This window comes from Cynocephalus volans, chromosome 2, assembly GCF_027409185.1.
Source record: "Cynocephalus volans isolate mCynVol1 chromosome 2, mCynVol1.pri, whole genome shotgun sequence".
Lineage (NCBI taxonomy): Eukaryota > Metazoa > Chordata > Mammalia > Dermoptera > Cynocephalidae > Cynocephalus > Cynocephalus volans.
This window is the reverse complement of record NC_084461.1, coordinates 104,835,186-104,855,880: the sequence shown is the minus strand read 5'-3', so window position 1 is coordinate 104,855,880 and position 20,695 is coordinate 104,835,186. Positions and strand designations below refer to the sequence as shown.

The window sequence follows — 20,695 nt, the reverse complement described above, 5'->3', positions numbered from 1 at the left end:
ACCATATTTCTCCAACAATTCTAGAGGTTAGAATATTCTAAAACATAAAGGTAAGGTTAGAATACTTTATAAATAAAAGGGTCTTTTACATTAAGACATAATTAAGAATGTGAGTTACAAAGCAGATATAAAAGATCCAGTACAATTATTTTTTCTTTATCCTTTAAATTCTCTTTCTTCATCAAATGGTACCAGGGTCCTTTTGGACCTCCACATTAGTGAAAGGAATTGTAACTGCTTCCTTTCTGCAGCAAGTTGGTTTATATTGGGTGCCTAGCCAGCTTGCTAACATGGCGCTCTAACAGGTAATTTCCTACGCTAGATAAATAAGCACCTTTGATTGCAATCTGTATACTTCAAGAAAATAATTATGATTTTATACTAACAGTTAAGATGATAATCCAAATTATTGTTTCGGGATGAATAAAACAATTTTAAAATTGTCAAATATAATGACTTAGAAATACAGTCATGTGTCACTAAACGATGAGGATATGTTCTGAGAAATGCATCATTAGGTGATTGCGTTGTGCAAACATAGAGTATACTTACACAAACCTAGATGGTATAGCCTACTACACACCTAAGCTATATGGTATAGCCTACTGTTCCAATCACCATCATATATGCGGTCCATGGTTGGCCAAAACACCACTATGTGGTGCATATCTATATTTCATTTGAATTGATGAACTTGCTTTATGTTTAAAAGGAAGTTGAATGTTTGTTAAAGAAGCATACAGCTAAGATTATTGTTTAAAAGTATTCATTTCAGGTATTACAATGAAATTTTTTAAATAAATATTTTCATGTTAATTGATTTCTTATATCTCTAAAAAAAATACATGTTATTTTCCATGAAAAAAAAAAACTTACCTAAAAAAGTAAGACTTACCTACCTTCAAAGAGATAGTTTTCAATTATAACAAAGATACTTTATCTCTACTTACTAAGAGTACCTTATATTATAAAATCAGGTATAGGACTTACTCCACTTGGCTGCAATATTTCCACCTTTAGTGATATGCCACTCAAATACAGCATTTACTTTCTTTACCACCTCATGCCCGACATCCTTAAGGCGGCGACCTATTTCCTCAAATACAAGGGTACTCTGAAGTTCCCCATCCTAAAAAAAAAAGAGAAAATTTAATTTTAAAAGGGCTGTAAAATTACTCAAGGGAAAAAAATAATTACAAAATATATCTACAATAAAATTAATTTTTAAGAAAGTCTGCACGTAGGGCAGTTAAATTCGTTGTTTTTTTTCACACTGGGCTTCTTTCGCACTTTCCTTATATTTATTTATGTCATACAGAACCTCAGTCCTCTTACTAAGAGGACTTTACTTTTATCAGAATTCAGAAATATTGTTTTAAAAGTAAACTAGGAACTGGACAACCTATGTTGTCAGGAAGATACTAGAAAAATCCATCAACTTCTGAGGTCTCATTTTTTTACTTGTAAAATGAGACTAAATTACATGAAGCCTGAATTCTAGCTTTAAAACTTCATAAGTTTTTTTTTAAATCTTAGATAATTTTTAAGGAATTTTAACTTTCAGTCAGTTTTACATAATAATATGGTTTGTGAAAGACAATTACAGATCGTGGGAATAAAAACCTCAACATTACAAAGTTAGTATCTTATTGGAGACAGAATATAAACATATTTTTCAAAAGTTTCAGCATGTTAATAGAGAACAATACAAACGTTTTAATAACCAATACATGCAATTGTTTTTATATTTGCATACAAAGCTCCATACAAATCTTTATACAAATCATTTGATATTTAAATTTTTAACCTATTTTTCTCCAAAATGCTCTTTGCTTAAGATTTCTCATTAAACAACTGATTTAGTTACTCTAAAATTAGAAAATTATTTCCTCTCAAAACATTACAGTATCTTGCAAAAAGGTTTTTAAAAAATTCATAAGCTGCCAAAGTATTCCTCTTATTCTAAGCAGTTTTGAATTAATGTCCTTCACTTCAAGAATTAAGAAGCTTTTTATAGCTCTCAATTTTCTAAAGTAGCCTCAACATTCCTCAAGTGATCTTAACTGAAATTCATAAATAAGGGAGTGACTCGGATACCAGTTTTTATAACCTACCTCAGAGGATGGCTTTTTTGGAATATTAGATGTTGGCACAAGATCCACATGCGCATTTGAAATGACGATGTCTCCAGTTTCTCGGACCTTTTTAGTAGAAGAAGAAAAAAACAGTTCATTCTAATAATTCTAAGAAACACAATTTCATTGTAAAACAGGATAAAGTCATTTAAAAGAAATTTATATTTTGCTTTATGTGAAAAAGAAAATAATAATCTAAATAAGATAAAAAGATTATTAAATAAACAAATGTCAAGATGAATGAACACACAGCCTTTGTGGCTTAATACTACTGTTACTAACCCTAGCTGTAGAATCAACTGGAGCCATTTTAAAAAATACTTATGAACAGGTCTCATCCCCCAAAATTCTGTTTAAATGGTCTGAGATGAAGGCCGGGCATTGGTATTTTGAGGATTTTTTTTTTTTTTCCAAACAGAAGTCAGTCTAATTGGAAGCCAGGGTGAGAAGTGCTGAATTCCTATAAATAATAAAAGGCATGACACAATATCCACAAGAGGCAGCAGTACTTGTTCCGTTAATATAGAAAAAAAGTGGCTAGAAAAAGACCATAATAGTGTTTTAAAGTAGTAATTGTAGTTCTTACTTCAAATGGGCAGTGTACATAGCATAAACTAAATGCCTAACAGGCTTTTATCAAAATAGTCATTAAAGGAACTCAAATTCTAATTCCTAATCCTTCATCTCAAATTATTCCAATGGCTATTCTTTCATTAAAATTATGGTATTGCCACAAATGTATAAAATAAGTTTCTAAAAATTAAGGTAGCATTTATTAAAACTTTAACTTTAAGCAATTAGTAAGATCTTTCTGCCTTGACTACTTACTATCATACTTTGGAGGAAAAAAAAGATTTTTCAAACAATTTGTTCATTTTACTTCAAATTATATATAGTGAAAAACATGGAAAGAGACAATTAATGAACAAAATGCATTTTGTAAATTACTTTCTTGTAACCAAGTCAAGCATATCATTTTGAAACATTGGTTTAAAATGTTTCTTAAGGGCCGAGCCCGTGGCGCACTCGGGAGAGTGCAGCGCTGGAACGCGGCGACGCTCCCGCCGCGGGTTCGGATCCTATATAGGAATGGCCGGTGCACTCACTGGCTGAGTGCCGGTCACGAAAAAGACAAAAAATAAATAAATAAATAAATAAATAATAATAAAATGTTTCTTAAAATACAACAGAAAGAAAGCAAGGGAGGAAGGGTGGGAAAGAGTTGGTCCTATACATAACTAATAGAAAAAGGTTACCTCTAATTTGGGGGGAAATAGCAAATATACTGAAAAGATAAGAAAGCATGCTTAGAAATTATCAGAATGGTAAGAATGTATTATATTTAGACATTAAATAATTTCTCAGCCCTTTAAGTTCATATTCATAGAAATTATTTACATACTGTTCATTACTAGAATTGCAGGAAAATAAAAACCTATTATAATACTAACATGGTCCTCAACACTTTCAGTGTTCATAATCTTACTCAAAAATAAAATAAAAGAGGGATCCAGAACATGTGTCACAGATATTAATTGTAAGAGAGTTTCAGAGAGAGCTAATGTGTGTGTATGTGCAAGTGGGAAAGAGGGGAGTAGTAAGAAACTGCCTCTAAAAGCAAGGTAGAGCCTGAACTAAAGCCTAAAAGAAGAAATTTGAGAAGTAAAATAAACAGTATGTGTAAATAAAGCAGGAAAATGATATTGTAAACAGCAGGAGGGAATCTGTGAAAGAAAACATGATACCATAAAAAGAGCTGGGGGGCTGAACCCGTGGCTCACTCGGGAGAGTGCGGTGCTGGGAGCGCAGCAGCGCTGGGAGCGCCGAGGTCGCAGGTTCAGATCCTATATAGGGATGGCCGGTGCGCTCCCTGGCTGAGCGCGGTGCGAGCGACACCAAGCCAAGGGTTGCGATCCCCTTACCGGTCACAAAAAAAAAAAAAAAAGAGCTGGGAACCTAGGATCTAAGTAAGCTTGGGAGCCAGGCTGACCTAGGGTTCTATCCCAGCTCATCTACTTGCTATGTGACCTACACAAGTTACTTAGAACAAACACCCTAGATTTTCTTTTTTCTTTTTTTTTTTTTTGTGACCGGTAAGGGGATCGCAACCCTTGGCTTGGTGTTGTCTGCACCGCCCTCAGCCAGTGAGCGCACCAGCCATCCCTATATAGGATCTGAACCTGCAGTGGGAGTGCCGCTACACTCCCAAGCGCCGCACTCTCCTGAGTGCGCCACCGGGCCGGCCCCTAGATTTTCTTATTTTTAAATGCAGAGTTGTTATGCATATTAAAGATAATAGTATAACCTGCTTATAGGTTCTCAATAAATGGAAACTGTTGCTATTACCACTGGAGTTGTTTAACCTGCTCTTATTTATTCCACAAGAATAAAATGATCAAGCCAAAAAATATTAAATTGGTCAACTGTGTTAACAAAAATTATCTTTAAAAATCAAGTAATGATTGCACGTCCTTTTAGTATTTTACTGGAGCATTGCTAATAGCCTCACCCCAAAATTACTTAACTCTATAGAGAGAAATGCCTTTATTTGGCTTGTCACTTACTATTAATTAGACCTACACTCTGTGATGTAAGATGTTAGTGGATTTTTGTGTGATCAAAACAGATTTTTGTCCAGAGAAAAGATAACCAAAAAGGATATGATTTTATTGTTCTGTAGGACTTTAACAAGTTTTGTCTCTAACTCAGTAAAATTATTTTAGAATGCCTCTCCTATTGGCCTGTATAAATTGTTGTTCTAATTCTCTTTTGAACCAGTTTTATCATGTTGCAAGAGCCATCATTAATGAATTTTAACCTTTTTGGTACTTTGATTGTTTATCTAAGTCATGTCTTTTATTTTTTGAAGATTATATTCTGACAATGACTTGGTTGACTGGTTGAACCAAAAAGATATGGTTGGTTGGATTCTCAGAACAGCTGGGCCACTGTTACGTAGACAGGCGCCAATTTAGTTGAAAATAAAAGAGAAACAGAAAACAAGGTGTATAAGGCATATTATTTTCAATTAAAAGTTATCATTGGTTAAAAAAAAAGCTTTCTGGATTTTGTTTCACATCCGTAGTACTAACCAAAAAACAAAATACTAAAACACAACAAAATTATAGGATTACACGGTGTGGTAAAGAGGGTGATGAAGCAAAGTACCTCTAACTCTATCATTCATACCTTGGTTTGAAAATGAATTCTGTTTCCTTCCTTCCACATCTCGGTTTGTAGAGTTTGTCCTGGATATACTGGTTTCGCAAAACGAGCCTTTAAAAAAAGAGTTTGGGCTTAAAAATGTTTTAAAATGAAACTTTTCTACTTGTGGGGGAAAAAATTAAAAGTAAGGTTGGAGAGCATAAAAGCAATAAAATAGGGGTTTATATATTTTTAATTCATAAAAGACCTAAAAATAATATGATAAAATTAGCAAAGAAAGGATATCACTAGTATAAGTAAGCTATTTATTTGTCTTTCAAAGTACAGAATCAATAAATAGTGTTTTATCAAGAAACAAAACCACAATCATAGTAGGTGGAGATATATAAAAATAGGTAACCACCAGAACAACTTAAAGAAATAGTTAAAAGTGGTACTAATTAAGTTGGGAGAATGAGGCCTGGAGGGGATATATACGGCAAAACAACTCAACTTTTTATTTCATAATTTTCTATATCATTGTGCACATATCATTGGATAATAAAAATTGTTGTAATAAAAAGAAAAGCATGAGAATAATCAGTTATCAAGGGCAAGGCATCAGAAAATGCATTTTTATGCCACATGGAGCATAAACTAAAAAAAGTTTTTGGAGCTATCGGAAACGGCCTTAAATTTTTTTTTTAACTGTACATCTTTTGACTTACAATTATGCAAAAATATTGTGAACACATATTTTCCCTTGTAATTTATAATGAATAAAAATTTGAAATCAATTTAAAAGTAGAAAAACTAAAAACATGCAGCTATCATACTGCTGTAGGTGTATGGTTATTAGAGTCAAATACAGCCACTTAACATTTTCTTTTTTTTTTTTTTTGTCTTTTTCGTGACCAGCACTCAGCCAGTGAGCGCACTGGTCATTCCTATATGGGATCCGAACCCGCGGCGGGAGAGTCGCCGCGCTCCCAGCGCAGCACTCTACCAAGTGCGCCACGGGCTCGGCCCAAGCCACTTAACATTTTCAATTAAATCAAGGTAAATTACAAAGTAGTTGGGGGAAAAAAAGTAAATCTTGAGTTTTTAGGGCATATATGCTGATATATCTGTGCCTAATTAATTTATAAAACAATCTAATTAATCTGTTAAATTGTAACTGTAGATGATATCCTTCCTGGTGCACATGTAATGGAGCTGTTCAGAACTACAAAAAGAAAACGTGCTGATTGCCAAATCAATGAAATAATTAAAATATATATTGCTGCAGTACAATACCTATTTTAAATTAAGTCACTAAATTCCTTTTCTTCTCTAAAGATAAAAAAGGAACTAATATCCAAATTATGTAATAATATACATATATAATACCTTAATTGCCTTGAATTTTGACACATCATTATCTGCAAACTGCTGTAGAACATGCCTGGCAGAAAATCCAAAAGTACATAATCCATGTAATATTGGCTTATCAAAACCTAAAAAAAGAGAGGGAATTTAGTTAGAGATAGGCACCTTTCATGTTTATAAATAAAGTATAGTTAATTCAGGATTTTAAAAATATATCTTTAAACTGCATTAGAATGAATTACACTATTTATTTTAAGAAACACGGAAAATATTTTATAGATAATAATTCCCAGAAGAAAATTATGAAATAAATAAAGAAAGAAAAGAACAGGAAAAGACTGTGAGAGATATGGGAACACAAAGAATTGTTTTGTTTAGCTTTGGTTGTTGACGATGAAATCATCCATGGTGATGTCAATATCTAGGTAGATAGATGATTCTTCCCTAACCTTTCAGTTCTTTGCTCTCTCCTCTCCTCCAATGACCTTGTCCTTCATGATAACTCAAACACCCACCCCCAAGGTCCTGTTGAACCAGCAGGAGCTTCCCTCTACCATAATCCAAATTTCAAGTACACCATTTTCTGAACACTACTTCTTACCTTTCCATAACGTAATGTGGACAGGGCTATTTTTAAAATGTTACCCGGGGGAAGCTGAACCCTGCCACAACTATGCAAACTGCTGCCACCACCCCCAGGCCCCACTGGGGTCCTGAGGCATGGAGCTGAGGGAAGCCAAACCCAGCCACAACCAGGTAAACAGCACACCAAAGACACCATTTCCACGCAGGTAGCCCAACACAGCCACCGCAATTGCCATGGCTACCACAAAAGCAGCTAGTCTGTATAGCAGCAGTCACAGCCACTGTGCAGATGGCACACCAGACTCTCAACTGCACTGACACAAGGAGAGGCACCAGCAGAGACCAAAAAAAAAAAAAAAAAAAAAAACAAGAGGTCCTCTCTCTCCACAAAACACACTCTAGAGTACTAGAGTAATAGAAGAAGCATCTGCTTTACAATAACGGGGGCACTTGATCATACCTGTCTCAGTACTGGACAGATCATCTAGGCAACAAACCAACAGAGGAACGGTTCATTTATCAGATGGAGAGAACAAATCTATGGTTATCAGAGGGGGGAGGGGGAGGGGACAAGGGGCATAAAGAATAATATGATGTATAATAATGAATATGCTAATAAAAATAAATTACAAATAAATAAATAAAATAAAAAGTTACTCAAGCTACAGTCATAAATATCAGTGTCTTTAAGTATATTATTTATATAACTGAGCTAATATTTTTCATTGATACATATTATTAGCAACTCACCTGCTAGGCTAGCAAAGCTAGGATCGACGTGTAAGGGATTCAAGTCCCCGCTGAGGCGGTACAAAGCAGCCTATAGAGAAAGAATTATAAATGTAACTAGTACTTAATGCTTTCTTAGAAAATATTAAATGAAAAACAGGTAATATGGTGGCTGCTTATTGTATGAAAAATGCATCATAATGTACCTAATTGAGGCTCTGATTAAAAAAATAACTATTTCTAACAAAATGATTACATATAAATTAAATGTTTTTTGTAACACCTGACACTGACATCGATGATGGGGGAAAAAGTTGTCAAATAATAGGAAGAAAAGCCAAGAAGTACATCTGGTTATAATACTGCTCCCACTAAGGAAAATTTCACAAAAAGGATTCCATCAATCTACTCTCAACAAAACACAATGAAGATAAGGTAAATGTTTATAGCCTTTCAACCAAGTAAAATTTATGTCATTTTTCTCAATGGGGTGTTTTAAATTGCAGCCCATACACAATAATCGACATTTAAACATCAAAGGCTTCTCATAAACTTTCATAGTCCTGTTATACTAAATCCTGAACATTAGCTCACACTGCAAGAAAATGAACTGATAGCTTGCCCTTATGATTAAATTTCTGCTTAGTCCAGATTTTCACATTGCTAGTTTACTTAAATAAGATAGAATTAGCAGACAGACATGGATAACAATAGGGTAAATTCACCATACTTCCTGGCACACTTTAAATTGTGCATTGTTCAAGCTAGAGAGTACTTTTCAGGACTGAAGGAGAAAATTTCACAAAACAGCTAACAGTAAGTACTAAATGTATCAGTATATTAACTCGACCTTTTTGGGTCTGCCTCAAAATGTCTTCCTTTTCTTGTCAATTGCTGTGTTAAGTTTTCCAAGACTATTAAATTGTTATGTAAAGACTAGCCATGTCAGCATATTTGACTTTTTTAAATTACTGATTTTTTATTATTTTTAAATTATTGATTTTTTTAAACAAGTTTGATTTATAGAACATAACATTTTCTATTATTCTTAAGAAAACTTCATTTCCTTTTTAATATGCTTTGTATAATTTTAATAAGCTCTTTCCCTTCCCCATGACCCCATATGATAGTTCTATAAATTATTCATTCTTCCAATGAAAATATTCTTTCCTTTATACATCTTCTAAACATAACTAAATCAAATCAATTATTGAATATTAATGACTTGCAAGATTCTGTATAAGATGTTAGAGGATTAAATGATAATTCTTCAAGCACTTTACAAGCAATAAAACACTAGGCAAACAGACATCATCATGTTGTATACAAATGAAAGAAAAAACACATATCAGGGCCTCAAAGGGAAATTATCAAACACATGATAGACCATGGGCTTTGGCACCAGACAGACTCTGATTCAAGTACAGTTAAACCATTGATGGACATATTTCTTACCACTCTAAGCCTCTATCGTATCATTTTTAAAAATTGAGAGGCTAACAAGACTTACTTTCACAGAGTTGTTGGAAAATTAAATGAGATAAAGCTTACAAGGGATAATCCTTGATAAATATTAATCAATGTTAACTTTTATTATTTTTAAAAGATTTTTGGGCTGGCCCCGTGGCTCACTCAGGAGAGTGCAGTGCGGCGCTGGTAGCGCCCGGGCCACGGGTTCGGATCCTATATAGGGATGGCCAGTGTGCTCACTGGCTGAGCGTGGTGCGGACGACACCAAGCCAAGGTTTACGATCCCCTTACCGGTCAAAAAAAAAAAAAGACTTTTATCAACAATATAAGACAACCAAGCTTTTAAGATTAGTGCTAGGATTCTTATCTCACAGATATCATTCTTATAAATGAAAAGAAATAATCTTCTAAATAAATCATTTTAAGTAATATGAAAAACGTCATTATTCCAATGATGGCACTGCTCCCTACAGATTGCATAGCTAGCAAAGACAAAAAAGGTTCACCACAATAAATGACAAAAGCTGACTGACTGGATGTTTGAGCCATTCAATCATAATACAAAATAAGTGTTCTTCAATTAATAAGGTAACACTGCCATTGTTTATTTTCTAAATATTTTGAAGGACTGGCATATTTTAGAAGGAAAGTTAAAGTTTCTTGGTTTTTTTGTTTGTTTCATTTCTACCTAGATACAAAAGATATTAAAAGTAACAACCAAAAAAAAAGAAAGAAAAGTACCTATATATTATTTGTGCATTTAAAGTGGGTAGGAGGATCATCTGTATAAGAGTTAATTATTTAATTTAATTTTTAAATTTATACCATTAAGTTAAACTAATTGCTGAATATAAAGGCTCAGAAACTGGTGCTTTCTATATCCTCATATTATGAAAAAAAACTATACAGATCAACAAGAACAAATAAAACTACACAAATCACAAGCCTACGTAAAACCAGAAGACAGACAACACTGCAAACTCCAAATTCCCATAAATAGAAAAATAAAAACCAATTTCTAGCAACACTCTCTTTTGAGCACCCTCTGAAAGCTACTGCAGAGAATGGCAGGGTTGGAGGGTCAGGTGGTGGGGTAGAAACAGGGCATGAAAGAAAAAAGAGGAAAACAAAGGAAGATCACTCCCAGATGAACTCCACCTTCGAGTCAAAAATACTGAAAAGAATCCTGAAAGATCAGAGCACCGACTACAGAGAAAAGAAAAGTGCACAGTCCTCCAAATGGCAGTTCAAGAAAGCATCACCTTTAGGGAAGAAGAAGATAAAACAAATATATCCCCTTTGGAGACTGTATCATGAAGAAAAAAAGAAGCAAGAGGGAGAATTTATAATCCCACGAATTAAAGAGAACTAAAAAAAATTTTTTTTTAAATAAAACACCTCCCCACAGTGCCCCACTTCTGATCATTATCCATTTATAAAATCGCACTTTGTTACAAGAAGAGGACAATTTTGAATTAGCAATCTGGGAATCATCCCAAACCATCAACTTATCCACAAAATGCAAAGAGGTAAATAATATTCATCTACACAAAGCTACTATAAGACTAAAACAGAAAATAAAAACATTTAATTTTTTAAAAAATCTTCCCAAATGAAACAGCTACCAAACATAAAAAAACTATAACACAACACTCAAGCATTTCGGGACATAAAATAAACACTGTGAATCTTGCATATTGCAACGTTAGGAACACAGTCTCTGCATCTATAAATACAGAGCTGAGCTGAACGGCAGTTAATTTTGATGATCCCATTAGAGAATAAGCACTTTCTGGTAGGTATCTGGAAGTGACCCAGATGATCCAACTAGCATCCATGATCTTTTCACACTTTATGGCCCCGCAATGTGGTGTCCTAAATCTGCAAGAGTCCCTGAGTAGAAGACCTGTTTTTGAGCCTATGTCTGCTTTGAGTTCATCACAGTAGTAATTTTAATAAAGAATTATATTTTAAGGGATAGTAGAACCAATATCCCAAAGATTAACTTTACTTAATAATGATAACTAAAAGCCTAATTGTTAGAATAAATAGTATAAGGTTATGTATCTGGAGAAACTACAGGTATTTGTTCTCATTCTCCCCAAATAAAAAGCTTGACATCTGGTACCTATTTATTGTTTGGTCTTTCTAGATTATTGCGGTAGAATTTTCTCTTTATTAATATACGAAAAATACAGTATACTTGTATTGTCATACAAGTTTGAAAATAAAGGAACTCTCCCAAAGATATTGTAAATAGGATATTCCAGAATGATATTGGTAGAGCAAAAAATATATGGCTGACAGTTTCCTTAATGATTAAAAACTTACTTAATATAAATACCTAGCACAAAGTTTATGCTATACTGGCACAATTTTTTCCTTATTTCTACTTCTCCCTAAAGATCTGTCCAACCACAATTACCTTCCACCATTCTCCAACGTGAACACTCTAATTCTTATTCCTTATACATATCATGCCCTCCTCCTCCTCTCTGACACTCTGCTACCCCTAGTTCTCCCCTTCCCTGACACACTGCAAGCCCCATCTGGGAAGGGAACATCCATATATCATCTCAGTTCAACTAAGTCCCATCTTTACTACCAAACCCTTCCATATATCATTCCCTATGAGTACCCATTCTCTGAATGTCTACAGCACTTACTCTACAAATAAAAGTCTTGTATTTAATCATTCATTGCTTGGAATAGGTGCTCCAATTATTTCAGACATCTACATCTTGAGTATCCAAGTGTCCTTTCTACTCCTTGACAGTAGATCTTCTACTTGATTTGTATTTATTTTTACTACATGTCTTTATTTTTACTACAGGGAAGACAAAAGCACCACAATTTTGGACGCACAAAAGTTTAGTATCAGAGTTATAAATAAAAGTGTCATCAGCTAGGTGGACTTATCGCTTTCCAAAAATATAATCTTACCTGATTAAGTGAGGTGGTATCTGTACGTACAGCATCAGGAGGTCTATTAGGTATGGCTACAGCTACCTGAAACCAAAAGACATTATATATCAAATCTTAAATATAAAGTATTATTATTCTTTTTACCCAAACTGGCATTTGATAAACAACCAAGTTTCAATATAATAAACTGTAAATTGGATAAAGAGTTTTTTTAAAATATATATTTGGGAAATAATAATATTTAAAATTCCATAACTCCTACCTTCATATACATTATGATTTCCCTGAAAAGACCCTTTCCACTGTAAGGAATTATATAATAAGATCCATTCTACCTACAGGCCATGAAGGAGAAAAAATTAAGGACAGTTTTTCCCTATGCAAAAGATGATGACAACTATAAGAATTAGACACACAATTCATATCTAAATTGATTCAGTCTTTAAAATTGTCTTATAAAATCCCCACCTATTTTAGTTTACCATCTTAACAAAATAATTTTAAGCTCAGTTACCCCTCAAAATTTGAATTATTAGCATCCCTTAATGCTAACACTTAAAATAACTATTTGATGAAAACTTTGTAACACCTACAAAGCAAGTTTCTGAGCACCAAATTATGGTTGATTTAAATCAAAGAAAAGATAAAAACATTCTCATCAGTTGAATTGTATACTAATAGCTAATATCTACTTTTCAATAACTTAGAGGCAAAATTATATTATTCATTTTTTCTCCATTAGGTAAATTTTCTACAATAAAGTCAGCTTTTATTCTTTCAAAGATTTAAGGAATTAGATGGTGATTTTTCATTCCTAAAATGCCGAGCTTAGATATATTCCCAAATTTATCCTCATAAACCCCCAAAAAACATAATAAAAGATGGGGAAAGTCACTGCTTCTAAAAACAAACAAAAGGCTGCTGATTTTCAAAAATTACTTCATGAATTGCATCCCTTCATTATTTTAGTTGCATCCAGTGTGTTTTGCAGGTTTTCCCTCTATATTTATTTTCAGTTCATTCTACTAGGTTTTGAAAGAGTGATATTTGGGGACTTGACGTCATTCCCAATCTTATAGGTAAGTAGTCCTAAGGAGCCGTTTAAAATTTTGTGTACACTTTCTCCACAAACTCAGTTGTAAGTCATGACCATAAAGATATGTGCAAAGAGCACATAAGATTCACAGTACTGCCACAGTAGTTTTTTTCTTAACAGAATAGCAACCAGTTTATGACATACAGCTTCACCATGACTTAGCATCTCTTATTGTCTCTCAAAGCAACAAATAATACTAGTGAGAAACTTCTGTTTAATTATTACAACAATATCTAAGGAATACCTAGAGAAATGGACCTAGATTAGATTCTTTGTTGGTCCATGATACTTCATTGTTGTCCAATACTAAAAATGAATAAAAATTTAAGAGTAATTATAACATTTCCAAGCTTTTCATCTGGACAAGGCTGTTACATATGCTTGTGCAGTACACAACCTGCAATAGGGTTCTTAACACATAAGTCACTATCTATAGACAGATATAATCTCATATATACAATAATCATCTAATAGTTATCAAGTAATTTTGCCACATACAAGCAATACATGGTCACAATTTTTTTTAAAAATGTGGGCCCAAGACATGCTTTTCATATAGTACTGATCAATATTACTTTTTTAATAGCTTCACTGACACATAATTCACATCTAATTCACCCATTTAAAATGCACAATCCAATGTTTTTTAGAATACTCACAAAATGCAACCATCACGAGAATCCACTCTGGCACATTTTCATCTTCCCAAAAAGAAACCCTATACCAATCAGGAGCCAATCCCCTTTGTCCCTTCCTCTTCTATCCTTTGGCAACCTCTAGTCTTTCTATCTCTACAGATTTGCTTACTCTAAACATTTCATATAAATGAGATTATACGGTATGTGGTAGTTGCTATCAACCTGAAGAACTTCCTTTAGTACTTCTTGTAAGGTAGTTCTGCTAGCAACAAATTCTCTCAATTTTTGTTTATTTAGAAATGTATTTTAGAGAGATAGTTTTGCTGGTTATATTCTTGATTGATGCTTTTTTTGTTTTTTTTCTTTCAACACTCTTAATACATTACTCTACTGCCTGTGGGCCTCACTGTATCTGATGAGAAGTCAGCTGTTAATCTTATTGGGTTTCCTTTATAAGTAATGAGTCATTTTTCTCTTGCTATTTTCAAGATTTTGTCTTTGTTTTTGGCTTTCAACAGTCTTACTATGATGCATGGAGTGTGGATCTCTTCAGATTTATAACCTATTTGGAACTGGTTGAGCTTCCTGGATGTATAGATTAATGTTTTTCATCAAAGCATTATTTCCTCATTTTTTTTTTTTTTTTTTTTGCTCTTTCTCTTTCTGGTACACCCATTATATGAATGTTAGTGTACTTAACGGTATCCCACATTTCTCTCAAGCTCTTCATTCTTTTTTCTTGTCTTCATTTTTTTCTCTCTGTTCTTCAGATTGTATAATCATTAATCAGTCTATCTTCAAGCTTTTTGATTCTTTCTTCTGTCAGTTCAAATCTACGTTGAGTCCCTCAACAGTAAATTTTTCATTTCAAGTATTATACTTTCAGCTCCAGAATTAATATTTAGTTCTTTTTTATAATTTTATATCTATTTTTGATATTCTCTACCTATGAGTCATTATCACCATACTTTACTTCTTTAAGTATGGTATTCTTTAGTTCTTTGAACATATTTATAATAGCAGATTTGAAGTCATTTTCTACTAAGTCCTTTCAAAGGCAGTTCTGTTGCCTGTTTTAGGTTTTCTTTGTCTTTTATCCCGTCTGTGGATTACTCTTGTTTTTCTTTCATGTCTTTTAATTTCTTTGTTGATAATTGGACATTTCAGATAATATATTATCTGGGTACTGATCCCCCTTCCCTTCCAGGGCTTGTTGTTATTGTTTATTTGTTTAGTGACTTGGTTAGACTATTTTAGTTATTTAAGTCTATTTTCCCACAATGTGCAGCCTCTGATATTACTCGTCAGAGAAGTATGCACACAGTCACCCCGGATGACAGTAGTTTTAGCAGGGCTCTCCTTGACTCTCTCTCCCTGATCTCTCTGTAAAGTCATCTGCCTCTTTCGGTATCATACTCAGCTGTTAAGCTCCACTAGTTGCCAGATGACTATTACATTATTTTCAACAATGTCCTGGGGCATAAATTGTTCCACAATCTGATCCAATTAAATCCAGTTCTCTTTGCAGAGGTAATCTTTGAGGCCAGTCTTTGAGGTTTCTTATGATACCAAGAAGGCTCTTCTTAGCTGTGTCTTTACCTGGTTCTCTCTAGTAAACATCTATCTGGACTACAGGTTAGCTTCCTGCTCTCATGGAATTAACAGCCTTCTCTTAATTGCTTATCACTAAAGTCACCTTGTTTTCAAGGGCACCCTTATACTTGAACTTCCAAATACTCAGTTCCAAAAAGAGTCAGTTTCCTTGAGAACAGCATCATAGCTCTCTTATTACAGTCTGCCTATCCCACTGGGCAAAAATTCTCACTGTTGCAAAGATGGGGACACAGACAGTGGCCCACTTGTCTCCAAGTGACACCCTTGCTTTACAAGAAGAGTGCTAGGCAGGGTAGTAGCTTCTGGTCTTCTCAGTTTGCCCCTCCAATCATGGACCCTCCACCCTATAGGAAAGATGGGGCAGGGGCAATCAGGGCCCCAGTATTCTCAGCCTGCCATGTGTGGGATAGAGTTTCCACCCTATAAGTGGGGGCTGGGTGGAGGAATAGAGCCCCACAAGTCAGCCATTTTTACCCCAAATACAGCTTCTTCAATAAGGAGCTGGTGCAATAAAAAAAGTTAGTGGCCTGCTCCTCCCAGAAAGACAGCAGGGCCCTATTCTGGGAGCTGAAGGCAGAGAGATCCTGTGTTCTTGGGGTACAGCTTTGGTCATGCTGAGCCAGTGGAAGAGGAAGGAAGGGAGCAGCTTGTGGCTCAAATGCCACAGATTCTCACTGTTCTTACCGAAATATAGTAGGTTGTCTTGAATAAATATTGCTTCATTTGCTATATGCCCTTAGGACAATTTCCAGAGACTTTAAATGGTTGTTTTTTAATATTTTTTATAAGTTAAAAAATTCGTTGGCAAGAGAGTCCAAGGAACTCCTTATGCCACCATTCCAGAAGCTGTCTCTCAATATCACTTTAAATAATATTTCATTTACTACAGAAGAATATTAACTACAGTATAATCTTATTATCTCAAATAATTTAGAGATAAAGGCCAGGTTAAATTAATGTAAAACCCAAATTATAAAATATTTTTAGGAAAAACACGTTTTGAGAATTTGAGAAATGAAGAGTAAATAGAATTGTCTCACCCAAGAGAAATACTTAGGTCATTTAATGAATGAAGATTTTAATCTACATAAGGACCACTTGTGCTAGGTTTTTCTAAAAACTTTTGGGTGCTCTAAATATTACACAAGAGAATAACAAAAAGTCCCACAATTATCTCAGGTACTTTAAACTTACCTCAGCAAGCATATATAAATTGTTATATATAAAATATATAAACACAAAAAGCATGTCAAATCCAAGAAACATTCTAATTCAAAGAAATGTGGGTTACTGAGTCTCTACTCTATGAAATTACTTATATGGTAATATGAGAAAATCAAAATATACATAAGAATCCTTAACTGCACACATATTTTGCTTATAAAGCCATGGCCTACCTTGACTTTATCTGATGTCCGCTTCCCACCAAAGCCTCCAGAGCCAACGAGGAAGACAGAGAACTGATTATAGCATATAAGTTCCTCCCCAGAATAAGAATAGACTAAAAAGTAAATTAAAAAAAAAAGGAGTTATTAAAAGACATAACTAGCTAACCAAGACACGTTCAACAATTCCTTAAAAAGTTTCAAAAACAAAAAGCGTTCTGTAATTTACAGATGCCCAAGTTTGGACTACAAAGCATTTGTTTTAATGCATTTACCACCAGTCTCTGAAAGGGAGAGAGAACAGGAGCTTCACAAATCCTTTCTTAACTTTGAAATAGCTATTTCTCTCACTTCTTCTTAAACCTCCCCAACTGCCATTCATATTTCAATTCTTTCCATACCAAACATTTCAAACAATCACACTAGAAAAGTGCAGGTAACTATATTCAAACTTTCAAACATTCTTCCAAAGCACTCAAGAAGAGCATGGAATATAAAAGAGAAAATAAGTAAGAATGGAGGTATAAGCTACATGAAGGCAAGATCATAGCTGTTCTGCTCACCACTATATTTCCAGTGATTACAATAATGCCTGGTACAAAGAAGGCACCAAATAAATGTTTATTAAATTAATTAATAAATCAATGAATAAATGTGTGAGCAAGTTAGCAAATAGGTAATTAATGAATAAGACAGCTGACCCTCTACTTACTAATTTACTAGTGAGAGTTTGAGTATATCTAGGTCTAGAATACTAGGAATGTGATTTTGAACTGCATACTACAGAAAAATCTAATTATAACAAAAATATTTAAAAGTCATGGCAATTGGTATTCTAAATAAGATTTTTATCTTTATTACACAGGAAACTTGACACCTAATTTCATCTATATTTTATCTACAAAATCTAATACACTATGACCCATTACCAAGTCATAGTCAAAGAAATGGAGTAGATCAAGAGAGAACAGTAAAAACTATAGCAAGATTACTACAGAACTTTTGTGGTACAATGGTAGGACGACTAAAAGAGAACTGAGAGGATTGTAGCCACATGTTGGCCAACATCTGGAATGAAAAGTATAAAAACCTAAAAAAAAGGAGAGAAAGGAAGAGGAAGAAAAGAGGAGAAAAAGGAGAGAGAACATATATAATATTCAAGAGCATCAAAAATGTTCTCAATATATCATTAAGGAAAAACAAGTCAAGTTCCAAAACAGCAAATACAGTATAACTTCCTACGTATTTACAACAAAAAATAAGGCTTGTATTCCAAATATAAAACAACATTAAATTTTCCACTGTTCTTTATTTCTAAAATTTGACAACAAATACCTATTTCTTTTGTTCTTGACTTTAAAATAAACAAATTTTAAGCAATGTATCTTTGGCTGATGTTAATTACCACTATTTCGACATTTATTAAACTATTATCTTTTTTTCTCACTGCAAATAAAATGTGACTATGGTGTTTAAACCACATTATGAGTTCAATAGGCTTAAATTCACAATTCTAGGACACTAACTACCATTTATAAGGATGATTCAGTGATCAAACATGTTGCAAGTTCCAAACAGCTTACACAAAAAATACCTACAACACAGCCTAATTATCAATTGAGGTCTATTTAATATTCCTTCCTGCCAAAAACATACTCCAGCAAGCATAATTCTCCTCTACATTCTCTATACAAGCCAAATTTCTCATCTCTGTGCTTTGGGAAGATTGTTTTAAATCCACTGAAATGCCGCCCCCTCCACCCCACAGCCCTTGCCCCAATCTGCTTCCTTCCCCTCCCCTTATTTTTCTTAAAGACCTTAAGAAGTTTTTAAATGCTTACTCACTTTCCTACAAATTGGAAGATAAAAACTTGCTACTCAACTGCTATGTGAAATATTAAGTTACACACAAAGCCTATCAATCTAACAATATTATTATAAGAACTATAAATGAGTTACCATCCAAAAGAATTACTACACCAGATCCTTTATCTAGGACATCAGCAATAATCGCTTCACATTTTAATTTTCCTAAAATGAAAAGTGAAATAAATAAGTAAATACACCATTTTAAAGGGCATAAATTATTACATTAAGACATGAGAAAATTTAATTTCCACCTGCAAGTTCAGCAAATTAAAAAATTATGGTTTGAAATAATTTTCCTGAACTCAATAGAAAAAGCAATTCAATATTAAAAGCAATCAGAACACCTGATTACCTAAATATGAAACATCAGTATTTCTGATAAATTAGATTTTTTAAAAATAATCATTTTCAATATCAATGACTCTTCTTGGTCTCTTTTAACTCTGTCATTCAACAAACATTTGTCAAGCATACAACCAATACCATTAACCCCATTTCTTCTCAAATCTCTACTGGTTTAATGAGACATTATTTCTTTCAAATAACTCTGTTCTTTTCCGGACTTTTTTCCCCATCATTTAACTGGTGATGTCTTAAGATTATCACTTTCTGGAGGTGAACTCATCATCTTTCTCTCAAAACCTAACTCTTCTCTTTCATTCTCTATATGAATGAATGGTACTAAACACCCAGCAGCCAAGCCAAAAACTTGCGCATCATCCCTGACTCAAAATAGAGAGTAAGCACATGGCAGGACTTGAGTATGCGGAGATTGGTAGAAGCTAAATTATACTAAAAACTTTCTACTTCACCCTGAAGTCTCTGGACAGCCATTTGGGATTTTTAACAGAAAAGTGGCAAACATATATTCATTTTTTCGTTTGTTTGCTGGGTTTTTTTGGTGCTGCCCAGTACAGGGATCTGAACCCTTGATCCTGGTGTTACAAGGCTGCATTCTAACCAACTAAGCCAACCGGCCAGTCCCTTTGCACTTTGGAAATAACATTCTGGCTGCAGTGAGTTGAATGAACCTGAGGGGAACAAGAATAAAGGCAGAGAGAACACTTAGAAGGTGAGAGATGAACAAAGAAACAAAGAAGTGGGAGTGGAGATAGACAGAAATAGAAGGATTATCGGTGGATTTAAAGGAAAGAATCAACCTGGTAACTGTCTGGATATGAGATGGTCAAAGAGAATCCAGGCATTGCAAAGATGAGCCAGAGTGATGCTTTCCAAAATCCAAATCTGTTCTTATAATGCTCTCCTGCTACTGCCTTTTGAATGAAATCCAAGCTGCTTAACCTGACTTTCTAGGCCTTTCAAGACCCCTCTCACTTCTCTACTCTCATATCTTGCTATCTTCCCCAACTTGCCCTTAAGAAAACATGAACTATTCTCAGTTCCCCTAACGACCAATGCTCTTTCTCACTTCTACCCCTTTGCACATAGTGCTTCCTTTGTCTGAAACATTATTCAATCTCCCCTTTACATGATTAACTCCTAATTCATCCTTCAGAGTGCAGTTTAGAGTTCATTTCCACCAAGAAGCTTTCCCCAACTTCAAGTTCAATTCTAAGTTAGAGAACTTCTTGTGGCACCTATGCCACACTTATATGATGGTACTTTGAAAAGTTCATGAAAAAACAGAATTAAAAGATAGGCTGGCCACAAAAAAATTTTTTAAATGATAATACAAATCTTTCCATGAACTTTCTGAAGTAGCCTCATACTTCTCCC

At 34.0% G+C, this 20,695-nt stretch overlaps 1 protein-coding gene across 1 annotated transcript in view; it reads right to left on the bottom strand.

Moving 5' to 3' along the window:
* The window catches only part of HSD17B4 (hydroxysteroid 17-beta dehydrogenase 4), a 91,385-nt gene that overhangs the window by 23,092 nt on the left and 47,598 nt on the right, over positions 1-20,695 (bottom strand). The window contains exons 15-22 of the mRNA XM_063085310.1: positions 19,049-19,120; positions 17,102-17,205; positions 12,375-12,440; positions 7,983-8,052; positions 6,669-6,775; positions 5,325-5,411; positions 2,115-2,201; positions 991-1,129 (exon numbers count right to left, since the gene is read on the bottom strand). Coding sequence (XP_062941380.1) covers positions 991-1,129; positions 2,115-2,201; positions 5,325-5,411; positions 6,669-6,775; positions 7,983-8,052; positions 12,375-12,440; positions 17,102-17,205; positions 19,049-19,120 — 732 coding nt within the window. The remainder of the gene's footprint in view (positions 1-990; positions 1,130-2,114; positions 2,202-5,324; positions 5,412-6,668; positions 6,776-7,982; positions 8,053-12,374; positions 12,441-17,101; positions 17,206-19,048; positions 19,121-20,695) is intronic.